At 31.4% G+C, this 23,465-nt stretch overlaps 2 protein-coding genes across 2 annotated transcripts; both read right to left on the reverse strand.

Moving 5' to 3' along the window:
• Positions 1–207: 207 nt before the first annotated feature.
• LOC130496549 (uncharacterized) lies at positions 208–4,120 on the reverse strand. Its single transcript, XM_056988668.1, has 6 exons — positions 3,627–4,120; positions 2,138–3,009; positions 1,478–2,053; positions 754–1,155; positions 417–675; positions 208–346 (listed from the first exon to the last, which is right to left on the reverse strand). The coding sequence occupies exons 2-6, from the start codon at positions 3,005–3,007 to the stop codon at positions 258–260; spliced, it is 2,196 nt and encodes a 731-aa protein (XP_056844648.1). The 5' UTR covers positions 3,008–3,009; positions 3,627–4,120; the 3' UTR covers positions 208–257.
• Positions 4,121–16,572: 12,452 nt separating this feature from the next.
• Positions 16,573–21,986, reverse strand: LOC108811205 (uncharacterized). Its single transcript, XM_056987979.1, has 7 exons — positions 21,875–21,986; positions 21,609–21,761; positions 20,400–20,618; positions 17,575–17,690; positions 17,321–17,484; positions 17,086–17,240; positions 16,573–16,888 (listed from the first exon to the last, which is right to left on the reverse strand). Exons 1-7 carry the CDS (start codon positions 21,911–21,913, stop codon positions 16,802–16,804), a joined length of 933 nt encoding a protein of 310 aa, XP_056843959.1. The 5' UTR covers positions 21,914–21,986; the 3' UTR covers positions 16,573–16,801.
• Between the last annotated feature and the right edge of the window lie 1,479 nt (positions 21,987–23,465).

Below are 23,465 nucleotides of genomic sequence, written 5' to 3' on the forward strand. Positions count from 1 at the left end.
TCCCATAATTCCACACCAATCTTTTGTCTGCAACCCTGGATGATTTCGTCATCCACTAAGCTGATGTCGACACCAAGCAGTAGGCACTCCAAGTGTTTGAGTGCGTATACACCGCAATCACAACATGACTTGTTCAATCTCTTCTTCATAGGGACTTCCACAATAGTATATGGTGACAGGAGTAGCTTCTTCTGTCTATCAGGTGGTGCAACGGCCTTCACTATCCTAGGAATCATGTGAGCAAACTTCTCAAGGGATTACCTATTCTTATTCCTTCTCCCACCGCAATCAAAAGCTTCCACTTTTCTTTCAATGATGTTTACGGTGACAGCAATCCAGTGATTACCTGCAATGGACATAAGTAAATTTAAGATCAGAAAAGAGAACATGGAAGTGTAGAGGACAAAGTTGATTACCGTTCACAAACAACGGAAAGTATAAACGATCAATATCAACGCCCCAAACTAGATCAGTCCGCCCATGAGATGGAAGTTCTCCTCTCCCGTAACCAAGAAGAAACTCAGGCAATTGGTAAGATTTCTTGTCAGGGTGGAACACATTGTATGCGGCGTTGAGTTGGAGGCTGAAAATAGCGGACATGAAAGCAACACGGGTTGGGCCCCAACGTCCCAAAGATGTGTTAACTCTCCATATAAACATATAAGCATCCATTTCCTGAACATTGAAAATTTAAATAAACTCAGCACCAAGAAAGATATATCCATCAAATTAGCAAAAGAAAGAAATCATTACGTCGTTCCCAAGCCATTTTCCAGCACATACTATCCTTGTAGCTACAGTCGAATTGAAGATTGTAGGACCAATTTGCAAAGGTATGGGATTCATAGACCATTGCGTGAATCTGTCCCATGATTCTTCAGAGAAATAATACAGTTGCGACTCAGGAGAATCATCTTGTGGCAATGGTGTATCACTAAGCTGAGGTCCTTTGCCATTTCCTTTAGACCATTTCTTCCACTGTGCTGAACCTCGTGCTGTAGTCATTGGAGTCCACCAATCTTCTTCTTTATCTGTCTGAGATGGATCAACTTCAGGCACATGCGAAGCCTGAGAAAGATTTTCAACGCCTTGAGTACCTATCCCTCGAAAGATATCATCATTTTGACTGAATTTAACTGGACTCGCGATTGCTTCCTGTAAGACACAATGGCAAGACACTTACATAAATATCTTAGTACAAGTTCACCACCATTACATAACAACACAAAAATAACACCACATATCCATCACATTAATAAAACATTACATAAATATCTTAGTACAAGTTCACAACCATTACATAAATTTCAAACAAGACACTTACACATCAAGCACACATCCAAACCGAGACCTTATAAAACACAACAAAATCCAGGCCGATATCATATAAGACAATAACACAAACAGGCACCGAAACCATCTAATAAACAAGAGAAAAAAACATTGCAGAGATTGGCGAAGATTAGAGTTTCTTTACCCCTCGTGTGGACCTCCTCAACGGTGGTTGGCTCGTTGTTGCCTTGGAAGGTGAAGGCCCTCCATGCTCAACTTCAACGCTTGCTTCTTTTCGGGAAGCAATGAGGTCCGACTTCATTTGCTCAAAAGTCTCGGACATCTGTTTCTGTAGCCTCTTTTCCATTGCAGAGAAGTTGTCTTCAAACAACTGTGTCACGAAAGCCTTCATGTCTTCGTTAAAAGGCGCTTGCTTTGGTGCACTAGAGAGAACCTTATGCTTCCTTTTTTCCATACCACGATCAGGGACCCTCTTCTTACCCCTTCTTGATGTAGAGCTTACGTTATTTGATCCTTGTGGAGTCTCGAACTCTTCCTCACTCTCAGCTGCTTCAACATTCGCTGGTGCTTCATCATTAAGATCTAAAGAAACCTCAGTTTCTTCAAATTCCCAAATATGCTCACTGAAGTCATGCTTAGCCCGTATCAACTCCATCACAACATTGATCCTGTCATCCTCGACATCATCATCTCTGCGAAATTCCTGACTTTGGATTACAACCATATTCCCTTCCCATGAGATGTATGGGTAGCTGACATCCTACACAAGAAAAGTTATGAAATTTAGATCCTAAAAACTCATTTCAAGCCGCATGGAAGAGTGATTTTAAATACAGAAAATTACCTCTGTTGTAAAGATTTGCTCCAGCCTATTGATCTCATCATATGAAACCTTTGCAGCTCCCCTCCAGTTGATGCATCTAGGACCATTAGCAAAGCTTTTGTCCAGTTTCTTTCCACAAAGCTTCCCAATCTTTGGAACAGCTTCCATAGCCCAAATCTGCAAGGCATAGGAGAATCCATCTAACACATAACTTGTTGTCTTCTCCTTCAGTTTGTGACGGTTTTTGGCTATCGAACTGCAGAGAAGGTCGTAAGCCGCAACTCCCCAAGGATACTTCCGAAACTTCTCGAGATCCATGACCAGTGTGATGTATTTGAGGGGGATATTGGCCTTCTCATCTCTCGCCAAAACCACACAGAGAATGATGGCCAAGTAGATCAGTCTAATGCGATCTGCATTCTTCCACTTCATCACAGCTGCCTTGTCCTTATTCCACAGGTTGAAGAGTGTAATGGATTCATCTTTCCTCTTCAAGACCTTGCTCCAGAAACCACCGTCATATGCATAGTCTTCTAAGTCAATCTTAAGTGAAAGACTAGTCCTGCACTCAAACCCGGTCACTGCGTGGAACTCTTGGAGTGAAAATCGATGTGGCCTTCGAGCGAAAACAAACCACAGCTCGTGCATCATGTAAGTCAGAAGCTCCCTGCACAAGATGCTGTGTATCACTCTCGCGGAGTAGCCAAGACCATTCTCATGAAGCTTGAAAACCTGAGAGAAAACCGGATCTTTCTTCACATCAGCAAACTCCTTTGGCATCCACTTCTCGAACTTCTTGATAATGTAGTCGATCCTGCAGTTGTTATTGATCTGAGTCACTTGGGGCTCGTCGCCCTCATTAAAAATCCTCTTTGGTAGCTCCTCAGACATATCTACAAAGCATGAAAACAATTGTTAGTTCATCATGTAAAAATTATCAACATCCCGAGATGTCAAGTGAAGAACAAACCCGAGGAACAAACAAGTAGAACAATATCTCAAAAAATTTCTCAAAAAATCGGACAACAACAAGTAGAACAATATCTCAAAAAATCGGACAACAACAACTAGAGGATGTGAAATGAATAACAAACCCAAGGAACAAACCCGAGGAACAAAGTTCAATCAAAGTTAACAAGTAGAAGATGTCAAGTGGTGTACTAGATAATTAACTACCCCGAGAAACAAAGTTCATTCAAAGACAACAAAGCTACGATTGAGATATAAGAAATCGGACAAGAACAATTACAAGTTTTGAAGTTTTGAAGTTTATTACTAGATAAGTAACTAACCCGATAATCGGACAAGAACAATCAGACAAGAACAATCCCACAAGAACAATTACAAGAACAAACAAGATGCTAGGCAAATCGCTAATCGAAGACAAATCCTTTAAACATGATTTCTCTTTCCCTCGAAGATGATTAACTAACCCAAAGACAAATCTTTTAAACAAACAAATCAAAGTTCAAATCGTGTAAAATGAGAAACAAAAGAAGTAATCACATACCTTGTGAGAAGGAAGAGTCCGATTTCGTCAGGATTGATAAGAGACGAAGAGGAAGAACAGAAGATATTGAAGAGGAAGATGCGGTGAGAAGAGATTAGAGACAAGAGAGATCGAAGAACACAAGAAATTGAAGAACACAAGAGAAAGGGGAGTGTCAGTGAAGAATCGCCATTGAAGGAGACCTCCACGGCGAAGAAGAGAAGAAATCGAAGAAAATTAGGGTTGGGGAAATCCCTTTTCCCCTTTTGTCTTTTTTTTTTTTAATTTTTTACTATTTTGACTTAAGTAAAAAGAATGATTCTTTTAATTTTTACTAAGTATTTTTATTTTTACTATTTTAATTTCGTAAATCAGAAACGAAAATTATAAAAAAAAAAAATTATTTAACTTAATTGCTAAATGAAGGGTACTATGGTATTTATAGAAAATCAAAATCCTATTTCCCCAAAAAATGTTCTAAAAATCCTATAGTAACAAACCTAAGATGAATGTGTCTCTTAAATCCAATTTGCTCTAAAAACTACTGTATAGTATATAGAACCGTGTGTTCGAATATGGTAATTAACTGTATTAGAAAACCCGTAATTGCAATTTGCAACTGTGTACGCAAAATTTGATAATAATAACCTACAAAGCTTTATATGTCTATATCTATCATGTTCAAACAATTGAATTTAGTAGATTTTCGAATATCTACAAGTACAGTAAGCTGTTTTTTTTTTGTCAAAGCAGTAAGCTGTCCTTGGCTAAAATATCAGGATACTGTAACCATTATACAATGTTTTCTTAAGTGTATAATTTAGATAAAGAAAGAAAAATACAATAATATCGTCATGAACATACAAATTAATATAGAGCATAGATAATTACGACTCAAAAAGCAGTTCCCGACGGTATATATTCAGCAAAAGATGAAAAATTTAACTATAGCTTATATTTTATTTTTTTTATCTAAACTTATGCTATGAAACAAAATAGTACAAATCGTTTGGTTTTACTATTCGTTTTACATTAGTTACACTACTATGCAACATCTCCAATTACAAGACATCGAACGTAATTGCGTTGTAAACGATCATATCTTAAAATTTTCAGTATTAATTTTTTTTTTGCTTAAAGTAAAATTTTCAGTATTTAAATTTTTATATAAGTGATATAAAGGATATATAAGGGATTATAGGGGATTCGTATATTCGTATATTGTAGACAAGGGGGCTACTAACTTGGGGAAGGAGATTTCATATAGTTTGTTACATTGTATCTAAGACTTATAATAACTATTGCAATCTATATAAATCTATTATATTATTTGGGCTAGAAGTTGGCTTTTTGGTTTTAAAATTATTACATACCCAAAATCAATAATATGAATTATTATTACTTTCATTTCAAATTTTATTACAACAAAAATATAGAGTTAGGCAAAAAAATCAAAATCCAAAAAACCGAGCCAAATATCGGATGGAATTCAATTTCGGTTCTCTAGATACCAAAATTTTGAATCCGTTTCGGACATCCGAATATATCCAAACAAGATTTATATACTTAAATATATTAATTATTTGTATATTTGTTATCAAAAAGAATATACAAAATATATAAGATGTTTTTAAGTTGTCCAAAATACTTGAAAATATTTACAAATAGTTAAAAGTACATGTTTAAAATAACTAAATGATAGTCAAAATACCAAAATATTTAAAATATCTATTGATTTCTTATCAAAATATTTAAGCTAAACTAGTTTTATATTAAGTTTAATTATTTTGACATACACTATTCAAATTTATATGTTGTATATTATTTTTCTTTTTAGATTTTGAAAAATATGAAGTATATATGATTTTTTAAAAAAAAAATTAAATGGGTTATCCGGACCTAAACACGAACTGAATCAGCAAAGATCCGAACCGAATCAAACCCACAAGAATCTGAACCTAACCAAATGGTACCGAATATACACTTCTAATCAAATGTAAAAAAATATCGATAACAAAATGTATATTGTTTCTAATACTTAAATATGACATATATTAAAAATTTCATTCCGCGCAAGGCGCGGATTATTATCTAGTTTATATTATTTTGACATCAAAATATATCATAACTACTAGAACTATACGTACATCCTTGTAAGCAAATTAAAGGCACATGTATAAATATTCATGTGTATAGGTTTTTCATGTATTTATTTTTCAAACATGTTAACCCTAGTTTATAAAATTTAAATAAAAACAATTCAACTATAATATCATATTACTTAAAATAAGATATATAATTCTTAGAAAATAGTTTATATTCTACCACAATTTATACTGTACGTTTAACATTAAAAATTATTATTTATTTTAATAAGTTGTAGTCATGTTTTTTATATAGGAACAAAAATATTATTATGCAAGATATATAGTATATTTTTATATAAAGACTTAAAATTTCTTATATTTTATTTTCTTGGTATTTAACACTTTATTTATAATACTTTTAAATTGTATTTATAGTTCAAAATAGTAGTTAAATTTTTTATTAAATGTATATTAGAATTTTTATTGTAAATTAATTTTAATATTTAAAATTATAGAAATGAAAATATTATGACACTATCAATAAGAAAACAAACTTAATTTCTAATTGTATTAATATATTTATTTTATAAGTTTTCCAATAAAAACCACACTATTTTTTGTGCCAAAACCGCACTATTTGTTTACTAGAACCGGAGTTACCATTCAGAACCTAAATTCACAAAATGATTTTAGTAGAACTATTCTTTTTATTATTAAAAATCAACACAATAATAAGGGTAGGTTCTCTCCATCAATTGACACATCAGCTTTCTGAATCATTGTAGAACTGCCAAATCAAAAAATGAAAAAAAAAATAAGGCTAAGTTCTCTCCATCAATTGACACACGATCTTTCTGAATCATTGTAGAACTGCCAAATCAAAAAAAAATTAGCAAACCAAAAAACATTTAGTTTATACACATCATATAATCCATATGAGTTTTTTTTTGTTTTGTTTTTCTGATCAGTTTTTCTGTTTTTTACTTATCGACATCTTTCTTTTCTGAATAATTTTTTCTCCCAATTTAATTTTGATTCGATCCTCACATGAAGAAAGCTTCATCTTCCCCGCTTTCAGACTCTCCAATCAAAGGTTGCACAAAAAAAAAGACTCTCCAATCAAAGAGACATAGACCAATCAAGATGTGCTCAATAAAACTACAAAGAGTCACTTATGCGTTGATGAAATTCATTGATCTCCTGGGAAGAAACACACATCCAGAATCAATAATATGTTTCTCTCTCACCAAACCCCTGCTTTCTTGTCATCGATTCAACGGCGCCGTCGTTTTGGTAGGGTTCGAACTTGATGTTGCTTCAATCTGATCGTAATCAGAACTAGCGAGGAAAAGTCGATGACAAAGACCGTTCAATCTGTAAAGTGGGAACAAATCAACCGGATAGAATTTTGCATCGTCATCAATCTATTGTCCGTGTATACAATTTTTCATACAAGAACACATTATTAATCTCTTATAATCTGTTTATTGATTTCAAAGAGGGTATAGATGATGATGATAACAATGGCAAGAGTTGTCTTTTCCAGTGGGTAGATACGTTTTGAGATCTCCTTTCTCTTTACTGTCTTATGTATGTGTATACAACTTTCTTACATATACACAATGTACTCAGTTAATTTACAGTTTTTATATTTATTTAGTACTCCCTCCGTTTCAAATTATATGTCGTTCTAGAAAATTTTTTTTGTTTCAAAATAAGTGTCGTTTTCGGTTTTCAATGCAAAATTTATTGACAATATTCTCTTTTATATTTTTCTATTGGTTAATAGATGGTTAGGTGTATTGGTAATAGTGTTTTTATTTTGGAAATATGTAAAATTAAATGTTTTCTTAATCTGTGTGCACAAGGTTAGAACGAAATGTAATATGAAACGGAGGGAGTAATAGTTAGCAGAAGCACTATACCTCTGTTATTTTGATAGATGCTGAATCTAGCGTCAGCGGCTCCGAATCAGTAACTGCTTCGTCCTCAAGAATCTAGCGTCAATTGCGATAGACGCTGAATCTAGCCATAACCGTAAAAGTAGTTGCCGCCGTGAGTCGTAACTGCCGCTAGAATTTTTAGCGATCAATTAACATCCGAAAATCTAACACTGCGTCTCTGTAATTAATATCGGATCAGTGGTTTCTCTGCAATCTTCCTTTTAAAGCAACGGAAATACATAACTAAAAAGAGACGCAGACGCTAGACTCGGCGTTTATCAAACGAACAGGCGTTATATATAATTTTCCCAGCTAATTACTTTGCTTCTCCTTGTCTGCAGTTTCTCCAGTGGTAAAGATAAAAACTACTGTTGGAAAAGAAATGGCAAAAAAGATCATAGGTATCTTTTAATCATTTTGATCTCTACAAAAGTCTTACCTTTCTGAAATAAGCTTGTGTGTAATTGTTTCCTCTTTAGAAGTTAGAATTTTTAGAGTTCCTTGTCAAAACTAAAGCATCGCATATAAGAAGTGACAAGAGTTTCTATTGCAATGAATCATTCTTAGTGTTTGATCGGAAAACGGTTATATGCTAAAAATAGACAGATTCGATTGTGGGTTTAGTCGAAGACGTTTTATTCAGATGAGAAAGAGTTCAGTCAGTGTACAAAAGAAGAAACAAGCGGTGAAAAAGATAGACCGGAACTCGGAAAGCTGTCGGTCGGAAAAGTATAACGGCGAGAATACAAGATGAAAACCCTAATTCTAGCCGCCAGGTGAGTGTGTGTGATTTCGGATCCTCTCCTCGTTGTTCCCTTATCCCCTTTATAGCTGACGTCCCTTCATCCCATGACCTAATCCTTGTGACCTAAACTTTGTGGGCTTTTGCTCATTGGGCCGAGCGTTTAACTCTGTTGGCGGACTTCAGAGCCGCGCTTCTTCGGGAGCCGAGCCACCGGCTAAAAGTACTCCCAAGCCGAGTGAGCGAGAGAGGGGTCTTCAAGCCGCCAAACCGAGCCGATGTAGAGTCGTTGGTGGGCCGGGCCAGCTATCTCTCGGGCCTTGTGGGGAGATGTAAATCCAGTCCCTACACTTAGCTGTTTGTTTATGACATTGATCCAGTTTCAACAACATCAAGGATTTCCTGATTGAAGAATTGGTTCACCATTTATTTCTCAAAACACAGAGACTGTATCTGCCTAATAGAACATCAAAGTGTGTTAACTGGGCTATACACTGATGTTACTTTTGTATATTTTTCAGAGAAAAGTGATGAATTAGGCATTTGGATGGTCAACAAAGTTTCAATGACAGAGCATATGTACCGGTTTAGTTTTGTTGAAGCTCAGAGAGTATGTTTTGTTTCTCTCTTACGCTTTTATGTTATGCTGATTTTTTTTATCTGGAATTGGTAATCCAACTGAAAATATGGATATACAAGTTTTTATTCTGATTGACAAAAAAAAAAGCTTTTATTCTTTCGAAGTTTTGTCCTGAGCGTAAACAAATTGATAAGCACTTAAGCAAAAAATATTAAGCTTTGAAGACTCTCATGCTGAGGGAATTCAATCATGGAAACCCGTTTAGGTTTGTGCAGAAATATAAATTTCACTAAGCATGAAAACTAAAATAATTAAGAAACAACCATAAAGGTGATTCAGATTCGTTTTTCATTTTCACTTTCATTGTAAATAATAAACTAGAAGGGGCTAAGAGATACCAACAAATTAATCATGTTTTGTTTTCGACTAACATATTTCTATTGGTAGCATTTTTTTTTTTGATCAACTTCTATTGGTAGCATTTAGATCATGAATTTCAAGTGCCATGTGTACATTTATGATATAATGTTAGATTATACAATTTCAAAACGTCAAATACGTTTTGATCAATATTAAATTATTAAGTGAATAATATATTACAGCCATGGTAAGTATATGAAAGGAAAAGGAGAAACGAAGTCGAAAACAGCTCTATGAATCATGATTATGGAAGTGGTATTACTTTAATAGACTTTGGACAAAATGTTAGTTTTCCTACAAGCAGTTTATGGAAATAGGGAGGATGAGCATTTCTGTGTGCCTTTTTCTTTTTATTCAGAGAACATTTAATGCAAAGGAGAAAAATTTATAACATGAACAAGATTTATTCAAAAGCTACAAGTAGTCAAGTACACTATTTCCGTTCCTCTTTAGTTTTGAACAATCTCCAAAATTTGTTATAGATTTTATCATTTTTATAAGATTTATTCAAAAGCTACAAAATGATTGGGTCGAAAAAACAATTTTAGTATATTTCTATTTTGTACGGTTTTTTTATTGATAAAAGTCTTGAGTAAATTATGATAACTATCTGTTGATGTGTATTTGAGTTTTCCTAAACGTTTAAAGCAAATACATATATATTATTGTGAATAGTAGAAATTACATTAGCAAATTAAACATAATTTTAACTAAATAAATTATATATTTTTATAAAACTTCCGCAGCTTAGCGCGGGTATCTAGCTAGTATATACTAAGAAACAAATGTTGTTCTGAACATTGATGATGCTCTTATATCCCCTATATATTAAAGGAGAAGCATTTTTAAGGCTTTCCTTAAATGATTTTGGTGAGAATGCATGAGAAGGCTCGGATCCACGTGTCACTCTGTGAGGGAGTTTAAGAAAAACGGATCATTTAATTCTTTGCTTTATTTCCTTATTTGGTTCCATAAGAAGAAACGTAACCAATTTTTTTTTTCATTCATGCGAAACACTTTGAAGCATTATCTCTCGATGATTCAAGGATCCGAGTCATTGTTCTCTCCCTGAGAGTCTTGCCGTCTTCTGTCGCGTCGTCTTGACTTCGAGATCGATGAGGCAGCCCTTAGCGTAGACGAGGATGACAAAAGTTAGGGAAAACATACAACTGGCTTGAACTTCAGTTGCGAAGGCGAAATCGGATGAGTTTGCCGTTTGTAAACAGGGAGAGCTAAGGGACGAGCAAACAAGGAGAGTTAAGGGAGAGCTAAGGGACGAGCAAACATCAGTCCCGAGTATATTATATAAGTTGCGTTAAGGGACGAGCAAACATCAACTGTATGGCATAAAGTATATTATATAAGTTGAGGTTCACGTATCTTAAACTCCATAAAAAAGATAAAACCCTTAGACATTTGATAATGCCGACGATGGTCTCATATTTTGACAAGGTGATTGATCTGAAACCTGGTAAAACGACCTGGAAAATAAAGGTCCATATTGTTCGTATGTGGAGACAATTCACCGTAGCAGGTATCCAGAGTATTGAGATGGTTTTAGTTGATTCCCATGTAAGTATATTGTGGGATCTTTTTTACTCTATGAAGCCTTCATGATTAAAACAAATATATTTACTCAACTCTACTAATATTTTTATCAGGGTGATGCTATTCATGCAACTATTAGTGAGGAATTAGTTCCTACATTTGAATCCAACATCCTAGAAGGTGACTCGAAGATTTTCTATAATTTTCAACTTTCTCTATCCACCGACTCCTATCGAACAACAAACCATCCTTACAAATTTTTGTTACAAGACTTTATTCGGGTTCGATTTTGTGAGGATATGTCGTTCAGTTCGACCGGTTTTAAACCTTGCAGTTTTCATGATATCTTAAACGTGTGTTCTTCTGTCGCGTGTTCTTGACTTCGAGATCGACCGGTTTTAAACCTTGCAGTTTTCAGTTTTCATGATATCTTACAAGACTTTACTCGGGTTCGTTTGCTGCTTTGGTGATAAGTCATACGCTATTCAAAGGAAGTCTTGCATTCAAAGGAAGTCTTGCATTGTGATCAAACATTTGCTGCTATGGTATAACAATAGTTTTGCGTTGTGCATGTAAAGTTGCTTGCATTCAAAGGAAGTCTTGCGTTGTACATGTAAAGTTGTTTGCATTGAATTGAATCAGTAAAAAAATTATAAATTTTTTTCTTGCTTACCATATTTACCTACTAAATATTTTTCTTCCTTACCAAGTCTCAAATCAGTAAAAAAAAGTTAAATATCTAAACTTCGAACTTATAAGATATCTATTTAACATAATCTAATTTTGCATTTACTTTCGTATTTCCTTTCTTATTAGCAATAATATTGCAACTATATAAACTAAAACACTATAATTACTTTATTAAAAACACAAAGAAAAATTATAGAGAGAGAGAGAGAGAGTTTAGGGTATATCCAAGAATTTAGGGTTTAGTGTTTGGATTTTTACCCATGGGTTTAAACTTTGTCCATGGATTTAGGGTATAGTGTTTAGTGTTTATGATTTATTTTTTGTGACGGTTTTAAAATTGTTAAAAAAATTCATCTTTTTTGCAGCTAATAATATTTTTCTTGTATTTTAAAACTTAACACAAATTATTATTATTTTATTTATTATATTTAAAAAAATTTGTACATTAATTGGCAAACTATGATTAGTTGGTAATTCACCCAAGAAAAATTCATGATAAAATATTAAACTAGGAAATATTTCCGTATAAATAAATTTTGTGGTAGTTAAAAGATAATCGATGAATTAAAAGAATGTTTACATTTTTATATTTTTCAAAAAAAAAGGTTTACGATTAAGGGGATATCAAGAGAGAGAGAGAGAGAGAGAGAGAGAGAGAGAGAGAGAGAGAGAGAGAGAGAGAGAGAGAGAGAGAGAGAGAGAGAGAGAGAGAGAGAGAGAGATTTAGTGTTTAGGGTATACCCAAAGGTTTACATTTTAGTGTTTAGGATTTACCCAAGGGTTTAGGGTATATCCAAGAATTTAGGGTTTAGTGTTTGGATTTTTACCCAAGGGTTTAAGCTTTGTCGAAAGGTTTAGGGTATAGTGTTTAGTGTTTATGATTTATTTTTTTTCTGACGGTTTTAAAATTGTTAAAAAATTTCATCTTTTGGCAGCTACTAATATTTTTCATTTATTTTTAAACTTCACAAATTATTATTATTTTTATTTATTATATTTAAAAAAACTGTACATTAATTGGCAAACTACGATTAGTTGGTAATTCACCCAAGAAAAATTCATGATAAAAATATTAAACTAGATCCCATATAAATCAAAATTGTGGTAGCTAAAAGATAATCAATGAATTAAAAGAATATTTACATTTTTATTTTTCTCAAAAAAAAAAAGGTTTACGATGAAGGGGATACCGAGAGAGAGAGAGAGAGAGAGAGAGAGAGAGAGAGAGAGAGAGAGAGAGAGAGAGAGAGAGAGAGAGAGAGAGAGAGAGAGAGAGAGAGAGAGAGAGAGAGAGAGTTTAGGGTGTATCCAAGAATTTAGGGTTTAGTGTTTGGATTTTTACCATGGGTTTAACTTTGTCCATGGATTTAGGGTATAATGTTTAGTGTTTATGATTTAATTTTTTGTGACGGTTTTAAAATTGTTAAAAAAATTCATCTTTTTGCACCTAATAATATATTTTCTTGTATTTAAAAAACTTAACAACAATTAATTATTATTTTATTTATTATATTTAAAAAAAAATTATACATTAATTGGCAAACTATGATTAGTTGGTAATTCACCCAAGAAAAATTCATGATAAAATATTAAACTAGGAAATATTTCCATATAAATAAAAATTGTGGTAGTTAAAAGATAATCGATGAATTAAAAGAATGTTTACATTTTTATATTTTTCAAAAAAAAAAAGGTTTACGATTAAGGGGATATCGAGAGAGAGAGAGAGAGAGAGAGAGAGAGAGAGAGAGAGAGAGAGAGAGAGAGAGAGAGAGAGAGAGAGAGAGAGAGAGAGAGAGAGAGAGAGAGAGAGAGAGAGAGAGAGAGAGATTTAGTGTTTAGGGTATACCCAAAGGTTTACATTTTAGTGTTTAGGATTTACCCAAGGGTTTAGGGTATATCCAAGAATTTAGGGTTTAGTGTTTGGATTTTTACCCAAGGGTTTAAGCTTTGTCGAAAGGTTTAGGGTATAGTGTTTAGTGTTTATGATTTATTTTTTTCTGACGGTTTTAAAATTGTTAAAAAAAATTTCATCTTTTGGCAGCTACTAATATTTTTCATTTATTTTAAAACTTCACAAATTATTATTATTTATTTATTATATTTAAAAAAACTGTACATTAATTGGCAAACTATGATTAGTTGGTAATTCACCAAAAAAAATTCATGATAAAATATTAAACTAGATCCCATATAAATCAAAATTGTGGTAGCTAAAAGATAATCAATGAATTAAAAGAATGTTTACATTTTTATTTTTCTCAAAAAAAAAGGTTTACGATGAAGGGGATACCGAGAGAGAGAGAGAGAGAGAGAGAGAGAGAGAGAGAGAGAGAGAGAGAGAGAGAGAGAGAGAGAGAGAGAGAGAGAGTTTAGGGTATATCCAAGAATTTAGGGTTTAGTGTTTGGATTTTTACCCATGGGTTTAAACTTTGTCCATGGATTTAGGGTATAGTGTTTTAGTGTTTATGATTTAATTTTTTGTGACGGTTTTAAAATTGTTAAAAAAAATCATCTTTTTGCACCCTAATAATATTTTTCTTGTATTTTAAAAACTTAACACAAATTATTATTATTTTATTTATTATATTTTATAAAACTGTACATTAATTGGCAAACTATGATTAGTTGGTAATTCACCCAAGAAAAATTCATCATAAAATATTAAACTAGGAAACATTCCCATATAAAACAAATTGTGGTAGTTAAAAGATAATCGATGAATTAAAAGAATGTTTACATTTTTATATTTCTCAAAAAAAGGTTTACGATGAGGGGATACCGAGAGAGAGAGAGAGAGAGAGAAAGAGAGAGAGAGAGAGAGAGAGAGAGAGAGAGAGAGAGAGAGAGAGAAGAGAGAGAGAGAGATTTAGTGTTTAGGGTATACCCAAAGGTTTACATTTTAGTGTTTAGGATTTATCCAAGGGTTTAGGGTATATCCAAGAATTTAAGGTTTAGTGTTTGGATTTTTACCCAAGGGTTTAAGCTTTGTCGAAAGGTTTACGGTATAGTGTTTAGTGTTTATGATTTATTTTTTTTCTGACGGTTTTAAAATTGTTAAAAAAATTTCATCTTTTGGCAGCTACTAATATTTTTTCATTTATTTTTAAAACTTCACAAATTATTATTATTTTATTTATTATATTTAAAAAAACTGTACATTAATTGGCAAACTATGATTAGTTGGTAATTCACCCAAGAAAAATTCATGATAAAATATTTAACTAGATCTCATATAAAATCAAAATTGTGGTAGCTAAAAGATAATCAATGAATTAAAAGAATGTTTACATTTTATTTTTCTCAAAAAAAAAAAGGTTTACGATGAAGGGGATACCGAGAGAGAGAGAGAGAGAGAGAGAGAGAGAGAGAGAGAGAGAGAGAGAGAGAGAGAGAGAGAGAGAGAGAGAAGAGAGAGAGAGAGAGAGAGAGAGAGAGAAGAGAGAGAGAGAGAGAGAGAGAGAGAGAGAGAGAGAGAGAGAGAGAGAGAGAAGAGAGAGAGAGAGAGAGAGAGAGAGAGAGAGAGAGAGAGAGAGAGAGAGAGAGAGAGAGAGAGAGAGAGTTTAGGGTATATCCAAGAATTTAGGGTTTAGTGTTTGGATTTTTACCCATGGGTTTAAACTTTGTCCATGGATTTAGGGTATAGTGTTTAGTGTTTATGATTTAATTTTTTGTGACGGTTTTAAAATTGTTAAAAAAAATCATCTTTTTGCACCTAATAATATTTTCTTGTATTTTAAAAACTTAACACAAAATTATTATTATTTTATTTATTATATTTTATAAAACTGTACATTAATTGGCAAACTATGATTAGTTGGTAATTCACCCAAGAAAAATTCATCATAAAATATTAAACTAGGAAACATTCCCATATAAAACAAAATTGTGGTAGTTAAAAGATAATCGATGAATTAAAAGAATGTTTACATTTTTATATTTCTCAAAAAAAAAGGTTTACGATGAGGGGATACCGAGAGAGAGAGAGAGAGAGAGAGAGAGAGAGAGAGAGAGAGAGAGAGAGAGAGAGAGGAGAGAGAGAGAGAGAGAGAGAGAGAGAGAGAGAGAGAGAGAGAGAGAGAGAGAGAAAGAGAGGAGAGAGAGAGAGAGAGAGAGAGAGAGAGAACTACGATCCACTTATGCACTTATAATAATAATATAACATGTAGTATATGAATTAGACATAATGATACATAGAGATTGAGAAAGAATTACAATCTACTTATATTTATACTAATAGCTAGATGGGTAATATATGAATCATATGAATGCCCGCACGCATGATATGATCGTAATTACCTTTTTGTCCTTTTCAAAAAACTAAAATGTTTATAATGAGAGAGAGAGACTTATATGTGGATAAACCTAAATGAGTAAGATACAAAGATACAACGAGAGTGAAATATAATTATGATCCACTTATGCACTAATAATAATAGCTATACATGCAATATATAAATCATATCGATGCCCGCACATGCATGATTTTATTTCATATTTCAAAGTATATGATAATAATTTAAACCTCAAAGTATATTGGATTAAGTAATGTCTAAAATGCTTATAGTTTTGAACCACAAGACTGAATGGAGAACAAATTTAGTTTTAATAATACATAAAACATATGAATCGTATTTGAATAATACATATTTATATTAATAATATATAAAACATATGAAGAACAAATTTAGTTTTAATAATATATAAAACATTTGATTAGATATTAATAATATTTATACATAAAACATAAGAATCGTATTAATGTCCGTGTGCGGGCATTAATACGATTCGTATGTTTAAAATAAAAATATGTTAAAATCTTAATCTTATTTTTAAAACACTCATCAATACTGATAAAATCTGAGAGAGAGAGAGAGAGAGAGAGAGACATAGAGAGAGAGCAATAGAGAGATAAACAAAATGAGTTCGAGAGTAAGATAAACACACAAAACCCAAATTCCAAACTACATATATATACTTTCTAATATTTTCAAAAAAATTGCTGCTCTAACCATCTCATTCCGCGCAAGGCGCGGGTTACTACCTAGTATGTAACTAAACTTATGAGTAATCATTACTCAACACGAGACTCACGTTTTCATAGAGAAGAAAGGCACACAGAGTGAACATATATAGTACTTAATACTCTTTTGTTTCATACAGGATTGGACCAAACCAAAGTGATTCTAAACATCTGACGTAAAACGGGAGCTTCCTAAAATGTTGTCCGCGTTATTGAGCGCAAAGTCTTCACGTCTATGGATCTCTTTAATCTGCAACCAAACAGTAGATACAGATCTTACTCATATGTAATTAATAAAAAGATGAAATACCATCCAAGAAAAAACATTGTAGATCCCTTTTATTTGTATTTATTTATAAACAAACTAAAATCATAAAAAGTATAAACAATTTGTAAAAGTTTTGTTACAATACTGCGCACTAGCATCGCATCCTCTATGTAGCGTACCTGATCATGAGGCAGATCTTTGAACTGTGGCAAAACAAGACGTTCAGTGAACTCAATGTATGAAGCAGGGACCGATTTGACTACACCGCCTGAAAATTCTACCGGAAGCTGCTCCGAGAGTGACGACACTTGCATCAGTAGCCCATCAGTACTCACTGATATTAATCAACAATCCAATCAATGGTGACTGAAGAGATTTTATCTATAAACATATATATATATGTAGATATCTAACCTTTCAGAACTCCTCCGTCCTGGTTGAGATCAAATCCATTTTCCTCTAGATACTGTATGATGCAATTGATGTCACTGAAACGGTGCTTAAGTCGATGAACAGCGAACGCCAGATGATTCATTGTGTAGCCGTTGATGAACGCCCAAGCCGCCAATTCGTTTTCTCTTCAGGGTTACAGCAGTTAATTAATTAATTTAAATCAATATGTAGTAACTAATTAAAGAGAAATGATTTAGAGAGTGTATAGTATATACACGGCAATTTGCTTAAATTCGCTCCATGTTGGCTTCTCCCATATTAAGGACCCAAGAATACTTGACAGAAGGGCTTGCTTGCCTCCTGCTGGTTTCAGATACTTCCTTATTATTTCCTGATTAACCATTGAATAGTTTTAGAAGTAGAACCAACAAAGAGATATCACCAAATAATAGAATGATTGGGTGGGAGGAGAATATTTTAGAAACAAATTAAATAAACGACAATGAGGTGACTTAAATTTTCTTTGAATGAATATACCTTTCATTTAATTATCACGGAAAGTGTGACTTGTTGTTATATGGCATGCCATTTTTAACGATCTCTATAATATTATATTATTTGAGAAGCCAGTTTCCTATGTGTCGCGCTCACGTTAACTTTCACGATGGTTGATTACATTGATACACTTAATAAATTAAAAATATTACATTTAAATATTATTATTGTTTTTTATTTAGTTTCCTTTTTAAAATTTTCATATAACATATATATTAGAAAGGAAAAAATTATAAATTTCAAAAATCGAGTTTAAAGACAAATATATGTATTTATAATATGATTTCATTAAAAAGGAAATTTATAAAGATAGTAACATTCTATTTTAAAAATATTTCTAAATAACATAACATATACTTCTGAAGTGATAAAATACTTGATTTATATCTATTGTTTCTTATATGAAATATATATATATATATATATATATATATATATCTGTATAAAATGTATTTTCATAAAAATTAATTTCAGAAAGATAATCTTGATATTAGAAAAGGAAATTTATTTATTTTAAACATAATTTTAAAGAATACAGAATATATTTTTCAAAGTAATAGAAATATTTTGATATATCTATCTAATTTCTTAGATGATTACATAAAATAATTAAGTAACATAAACTGATATATGTTTAATTGACTAAAAATAGTTTAAAATTAGTATTATTGAAATATTTATTTATTTTTATATATTCAGTTGACTATAATATCTTTCAATTACAGCAAAAAAATATGTATAAATGAATTTTTACTAATATAATATTATTTCTCAAATACAAATACAAAATTTTCTGATTATTTTAAGAGATGTTAAAAACTATCATTTTAACGATAAACATCTTTTGATCAAATAAATATAAAATATTTTAAATGACATAACACTATATAATTTAACGAGGTAAATATATTATATTTTCATAATTACAATTATATGTTTTCCTAATATTTAATTTGCTTTTAAGGTTTATGTTTTTATGTTTGTGGGGTTTAATATAACCATTATCAAAATACCAAAGTAAATATGAATTCTCATTTTTAGATTATTTAAAACAAATTTTAGTTTACCTTTCAATAAATCTAATTATTTAGAATTTATAAAATATTTTAATTATTTTAAATATTGATATGTGTTCATGAACTTTTTTAAAAATGTATCAGTTACTTATGTATGTAAATTCCTATTGATCATCGTTTTATTTTCTATTTTTTAAATGAACATATAATTTCATAAATATTATGACATACATGCACATTTAAATGATAAATAAAATTAATTTGATTTAAATGAATTATATATATATATTATATTAATTATCAATTGTATTTTTTTCTAAACAGAGCATGTATACTAATTTTATTAGTCCGACCACATAAACCATAAAAAATAAAATAATTATATTTCAGTTTCAGTTTGAAAGAATATATGTAACTCAATATACTAACAATATGAGTGACTCGACTAATTAACCAAAATGCAAATAAGAAAGTTAATCAAAATTTTAATATATTTAGAATAAAAAATATTATAGTTGAATTCAGAGAAATAAATGTAATCCAATATATCTAGATGATAATTTAATCGACTGTAAACAAAATCGACTAGATATAACATATCTAAAATCATATGTCTAACTAAAGTTTTGTAATACTATTAATATAAATTATGCATAAAATTATAAATTAATCTAAAATAAATGTATATAGTAATCAGTTATTATAGTATATTTATTTTATAAATATTTATATCCGTGCATGAGCACGGAAAAATCACTTAGTTGATGTTATGTGGAAACTTAATTAGTTAGATGGAAGTTATGTCATTTCCAACCCACTCTATTTTTACTCTAAAATATAGTGAAATAAAGAATGAAATAAGAAATGCTCAAACTCAGTTTCATATCTCATTCCTTAATAGAGTTTATTTCATAAATATAATAATCTAATTTTGTTTGTTCATTACTCTATTATGGAACAAAATATGGTTACATTGCCCAATTTTATTCTATTTTTTCTTTACTCCATGTAGGAGAAAAGATGGAATTTTAAATTAAAAATGCTCTTAGGGTATCAATTAAACACTGCATGAAAACTAACATGATATGGAAAAAATCATGCTTCACATAACAAAATGAAGTACGTACAGAATTTAAACTAAAATTTATCAGACACTATTTGAGAGTAGTAGGTTACACTTACATCAGTTTCCAATAACTAATTTCTTTTACAATTATTACGATTTAAAAGTTTTACACTTAGAGAGTATCTTTTTTTTTTTTGAGCAAATCACTTAGAGAGTATCTAAGAGACTAAGAGTATCAATTAAACACTACATGAAAACTAACATGATATATCATGGGAAAAGTCATGCTTCCCATAACAGTTAAATGAAGTACAAAATTTAAACTAAAATTTATCGACACTATTTGAGAGTAGTAGGTTACATCAGTTTCCACTAACTAATTTCTTTTACAGTTATTACGATTTGAAAATTTACTCAATAATAATAGTTTCCTCTCTTAAATGTGTTTGTGGATCACTCATACCTGTGATGCAGGGCTCAATTCGTCCACAAGAATCTCTCCCATAACAAGTCGGGGTAAGGGTCCATTGCTTAGGCCGTGGCCATCCTCAGGGATGTTAATATCGGGAGGAGAAAACCAGAGACCTCGCAGGTTCTTATTTGGAAAATCAAGACCACCTCCTATTTTATACCCATTATCCATGAAGAAACTTGACATTGAGTCTATTCCATAACCATCGATCTATCCATACAAAGAAAAACAATTCAAGATATTCATTTTATGAGAATTTTGTTTGAAACACAAAAATAAAAGGTTTATTTTCATTAATTTTCTAAGTAATTAGTGTTGTATGAAACGTTCTTCCGTTTGTATTTATCATTACAATTGCTTTGGAAAGAAGATTATAGCTATAGAGTCAGATTCGCAGCTCCTTAGTTAATTTCTTTTATTATGTTACTAGATTAAAGGGCAATCATCTTAAACAGCTTATTTTCAAATATTTCACTAAGAACTTTCGAAAAAAAAGGTTTCATTAAAAAGACAAAATGTTTTTTCTACCATTTAATTTATTGACATATAAATAAGAAAATAAAAAAGAAATTTTTTTTGTAGTTTCAAATTATTGTTTTCAAATTTGAACTTTTATATAAATTTTCCTTAATTATATTATTTTTTGAAATTCGAAAAATATTTTGAAAATATTTTATACTTTTATATTAATTTTTTATTAAAAAACTTAAACTTCACCCCCAAAACCTCAGCTTTTAACTCTAAAACCTAAATTTTGGATTATTTAACCCTAGTGTTATAAATATATATTTATCCTTTAATGAAACATATTTTACTCATTCTTTTATTTGAATGCTCTTTTGTAAAAAATAAATTAAAAAGCTATGGTAGAGAATTTCTCTAGATAAAATGACCTTCAACATATTATTTTTCCTTTTGGCAAAAAAAACATATTATTTTTCCTTTTATTACACGGTATACCAACATATATTGGCGGACTTTTGACTAAAGTTACCGTTGCGTTTGCTTGAATCCAGATTGATAATTTTCTTCATTATGGTTACTTGTGAAATCCAAAATAATTTATAAATGAATTTTAATTCAATATCGTAGAAACCTAAAAGAATTTGTGATTCTATTTAATCAAATTAGTCTTTTTTATTGTAGTGAGAATTCTAAATCCCATATAACAGTGAGTTCTGGAAACTCTATGGAGAATACCTTAAGTGTCATGAAAGTGAAATGGTCGTAGCAAATCTTCTCATTGTCCACCGACTGAACCAGTTCCCATATCCTTTTCGTTGTTGGGTTCTTCTTCAAGTACGTCTTCAATATATTCTCAAACACATCCCGAAGAAATAATTCGCTTCCTCCCTGTGGCATCCAGACCATGAATTATACATTAGTGTACACATGTGGAAATAACTCTCTATTTTTCTCAAACCCTATCTTCTTTTTTTTTTTCAAATTTTAGATGAATCAAGAACCTTGAAAGATGAAGTCTGAGGTAAGTAGAGAGAATCCATGTGGGGAAAATCCTTGACTTTGTGAATGAGAAATACAGTTTTGCGTGATTGTTCTTATTTATAAACACATTTCTGTGCGAGGAAAAGGAGTCGTGATGTTCATTACTTGGATTGTTGATATTTTATTGGGCATGGTGAGATAATGCACGTCTTTCTTTTACACAATAAAATATATATAAATTATCATTGAATCCTCTTTATCAGATTATGCACATCTTTCTTTTACATTTTTAATATAATCAATACATTCAATCTACAACACAGTTCAGCATTAGCATTAGACAGCTTGGAAAAAGTTCAACTTATAGAAATACGAAATGATATTCGGTAAGAGTCTGTCTTACATTTAAAAGTGGAAGCATTGCGGTCCACGATAGAAAATATACTTCAACATTTGACATGTCAGAATTTTGAAACGTACTGCAAAGATTTGATTACTATGATTATAGAACCACATGCGTGACCAAATTTTGCAACATAATTAAAGAAAATAGAGATTCTACGGATATACTTCTAGAACTTTAAGATCATTCATATTATATTCTTTATTCAGCTAACTGTATTCGTTTATGTTATCATTAATGACGACTAAACGCTTTTTTGTTTAATGACAATTTTTGTTTGAATTCCTAGACTATTTTGAATATATACACAATTTCTTTTAAAATATTTCTTAATATGTTATTTTATATATAAAATTGATACAGCAATAATAATATTTTTAAAATAGTCATAACATTAAATTTTAAATCTAAAATAAAAAATAAAAAATTATAATAGGTTACTAATAACGAAATAAATTAATAGTGTCATATCAATAAGTTTTTATATGATATTTTTTTTTATTTGAATAACATAATAAAAATTTCATTAAAAGTCTGAGGAATCACAAGTTTTTTTTTTTTTTTTTTTTTTTTTTTTTTTTTTTTTTTTTTAAGATTTCATTCATAATCCGAAAAACGGCAATTACAGCATCAAATTACAAGCAAGAATCAACCAAAATGTTCTAATTCAACCCTCACATGACTAGCTTCGCTCGCTCACTAAACCGACGCCATCCGCTAGATAGTTTGGGTATTCTTAGAATATCAGTCCCCGTTCTCAACCGTTAATGGAAACCACGAGAATGTGAGGTTTACCGAGGCAAGCCTCAGATGCCGGTCTTCCCGTGCCATTACCAGAGTAGCTGGATTCGATAATCTCTTCAAACTCATAATTTTTATCTGTCCATGAAGCTTTTGACAGGATGGAAAGAGATGATAGATAGCATACCTAAAGGAAAGCCACCAGAGCCATACTCCTCCACCGGACTATGGAGAGAAGGAGCGCCAGATACCTGAAAGAGAACCGACGACACAACAACCTCCGACAAACGGGTTGCAAAGGAGGCGACCTAGATACATAATGCTCCAGTTCCTGCAAAAGAAGAAAGAGACGAGCTTGCCAAGGAGACCAAGAAGACTCCTTAGCACTGGGATGAGCTCTTCTCAACCTAGGTCTCCTCGCCAAACGCAGCTCTGACTGACAAAATCAAGAGCACAAATGACGTCCT

This window comes from Raphanus sativus, chromosome 6 (assembly GCF_000801105.2).
Source record: "Raphanus sativus cultivar WK10039 chromosome 6, ASM80110v3, whole genome shotgun sequence".
In the NCBI taxonomy this organism is placed as follows: domain Eukaryota; kingdom Viridiplantae; phylum Streptophyta; class Magnoliopsida; order Brassicales; family Brassicaceae; genus Raphanus; species Raphanus sativus.

What these genes read in the sequence shown, in the direction of transcription:
- LOC108811205 (XM_056987979.1), bottom strand. Translation starts at nt 21,913, where the DNA reads ATGGATTCTCTCTACTTACCTCAGACTTCATCTTTCAAG. An exon ending in TCACTTTCATGACACTTAAG is followed by an intron (nt 20,619 to 21,608) that starts GTATTCTCCATA and finishes TTGTATGGATAG; the next exon opens with ATCGATGGTTATGGAATAGA. An exon ending in AATTGAGCCCTGCATCACAG is followed by an intron (nt 17,691 to 20,399) that starts GTATGAGTGATC and finishes ATGGTTAATCAG; the next exon opens with GAAATAATAAGGAAGTATCT.
- LOC130496549 (XM_056988668.1), bottom strand. Translation starts at nt 3,007, where the DNA reads ATGTCTGAGGAGCTACCAAAGAGGATTTTTAATGAGGGCGACGAGCCC. An exon ending in AGCAAATCTTTACAACAGAG is followed by an intron (nt 2,054 to 2,137) that starts GTAATTTTCTGT and finishes TTTCTTGTGTAG; the next exon opens with GATGTCAGCTACCCATACAT. An exon ending in CTTTCCGTTGTTTGTGAACG is followed by an intron (nt 347 to 416) that starts GTAATCAACTTT and finishes TGTCCATTGCAG; the next exon opens with GTAATCACTGGATTGCTGTC.